Source organism: Sciurus vulgaris (assembly GCF_902686455.1).
Source record: "Sciurus vulgaris genome assembly, chromosome: 13".
NCBI classification, from domain to species: Eukaryota; Metazoa; Chordata; class Mammalia; order Rodentia; family Sciuridae; genus Sciurus; species Sciurus vulgaris.
In genome coordinates, this window is record NC_136474.1 from 31,338,812 (window position 1) to 31,340,579 (window position 1,768).

Consider the following 1,768-nt stretch of genomic DNA (forward strand, 5'->3'; position numbering starts at 1 on the left):
CCTTTAAAATCTGTCGAGACTGGCTTTATGACCAGAATATAGTTTATGTTGGCAAATGTTTCAGGAGCTTTTGAAAAGAATGTGCATTTTGATGTCATTGGCTGGAGTGTTCTGTGTTAGGTAATTCAATTAAGACAAGTCAGGTGTGGAAGTTTTCTTATTGTTCCCACAGACAGTATAGTTTTATTTTCTCAGTCATTGATGGTCTTGTCATTATGAAAATTTCCCCTTTCTCACTGGTAATACTTGGGTTGAGGGGTCTCTTTGGTCTGTAGTCATTTCAGCTCTTCTTCCTTAATATTTGCATCACATACCATTTTCATCCTTTTAATCTATACCTTTATTAGATTTGAAGTTGCACTTCTTATATGTATGTTATAGGGTCAGGTCTTACTGTTCATTGGGTCTCAAAATATCTGCCTTCTCACTGAATTATTTTGAGCATTTACATTTGATGTCAATATTGACATGTCTAGGTTCCAAGATACCGCATATTTTTATTTGTCACACGCCTTTTTTCTTTTTATTCCTCCTTAAAAAAAACTATTTGTGTAAATCTCTTTTATTTTTTCCATTATTAGATTTTATTTGATTTCTCTTTGCAAGTTTTTGTTTTGGTGTGGTTACTCTTTGATTTATATCATTCGCCTTCAACTTATAACCGTTTACCTTCAAATGTGATATCAATTAATGTATATAGTAAAAATCACATAATAGAGGCTGGAGTTGTAGCCCAGTGTAGAGGGCTTGCCTACCTAATATGTGTGAGGTGCTGGTTCGATTCTCAGCACTGCATAAAAATAAATTAATTAAATAAAGGTTCCTCAACAACTAAAAATGTTTTTTTTTTTAAATCACACATCAACATATTTGTTTTCTCCTCCCATTGTTTGTGTATTTCCATGCAATTCAGACATCTCATCTATGTATATGTTAGAAACCCCATCCAGCAGACTCTGCCCAGGGCTGGTCAGTTGTTGTGCAAGAAGCAGGCAGGGCTGGTGAAGGGGTTTCTTCTCCCGGAGGGGTGTGAGAAAGAAAAGTGATCAACACCATGAAAGGCCCAGGGGCCATTGGTCCCTATAGTCAAGCAGTGTTAGTGGACTGGACCATTTACATCTCTGTACAGATAGGCATGGACGCTTCTAGTGGAAAGCTTGTGCCAGGAAGGGTAGCAGCAGAAACTAAACAAGTTCTTACAAACATGGGTGAAATTCTGAAAGCTGCAGGCTGTGACTTTACTAATGTGGGCAAAGCAACTGTTTTTCTGGCTGACGTGAGTGACCTCAACACTGTCAATAAAATCTACAAAGAATGTTTCAAGAGTAATTTTCCTGCTTACCAGGTTGCTGCTTTACCCAAAGGAGCAGGCATTGAGATTGAAGCAGTAGCTGCCTAAGCACCTCTCACAACAGCAGGTCTATAACTGGGCTGTGTTATTCTCATCATGTCTTTAAACTAACACTAACCTAACTTAATTCTACTTATATGGTGAATTATATTTATTGATTTGTGCATGTTGAAACAATTTGTATTCCTGGAATGAAATCCACTTGATCATGATGTACTTCTTTTTAATGTGTTTTTGGACGTGGTTTGCTTATATTTTATTAAGGATTTTTGTGTTTATGTACATTAGGAATATTGGTCTGTAGTTTTCTTTCCTTGATGTGTTTTTGTTTCATTTTAGTATCAAAGTGATACTGTCTCCATAGAACAAATTTGAGAGTATTTATTTCCTTTCTCTTTCATGAAATAATTTGAATAA

The 1,768-nt window shown here is 36.0% G+C and overlaps 1 protein-coding gene across 1 annotated transcript; it reads left to right on the top strand.

The window, feature by feature from the left end:
* Window positions 1-1,054: 1,054 nt before the first annotated feature.
* On the top strand, window positions 1,055-1,452 carry LOC306642890 (2-iminobutanoate/2-iminopropanoate deaminase-like; the record flags this gene model as incomplete). Its single annotated transcript, XM_079108708.1, has 1 exon — window positions 1,055-1,452. The coding sequence occupies one exon, from the start codon at window positions 1,055-1,057 to the stop codon at window positions 1,397-1,399; it is 345 nt and encodes a 114-aa protein (XP_078964834.1). The 3' UTR covers window positions 1,400-1,452.
* Window positions 1,453-1,768: the final 316 nt, after the last annotated feature.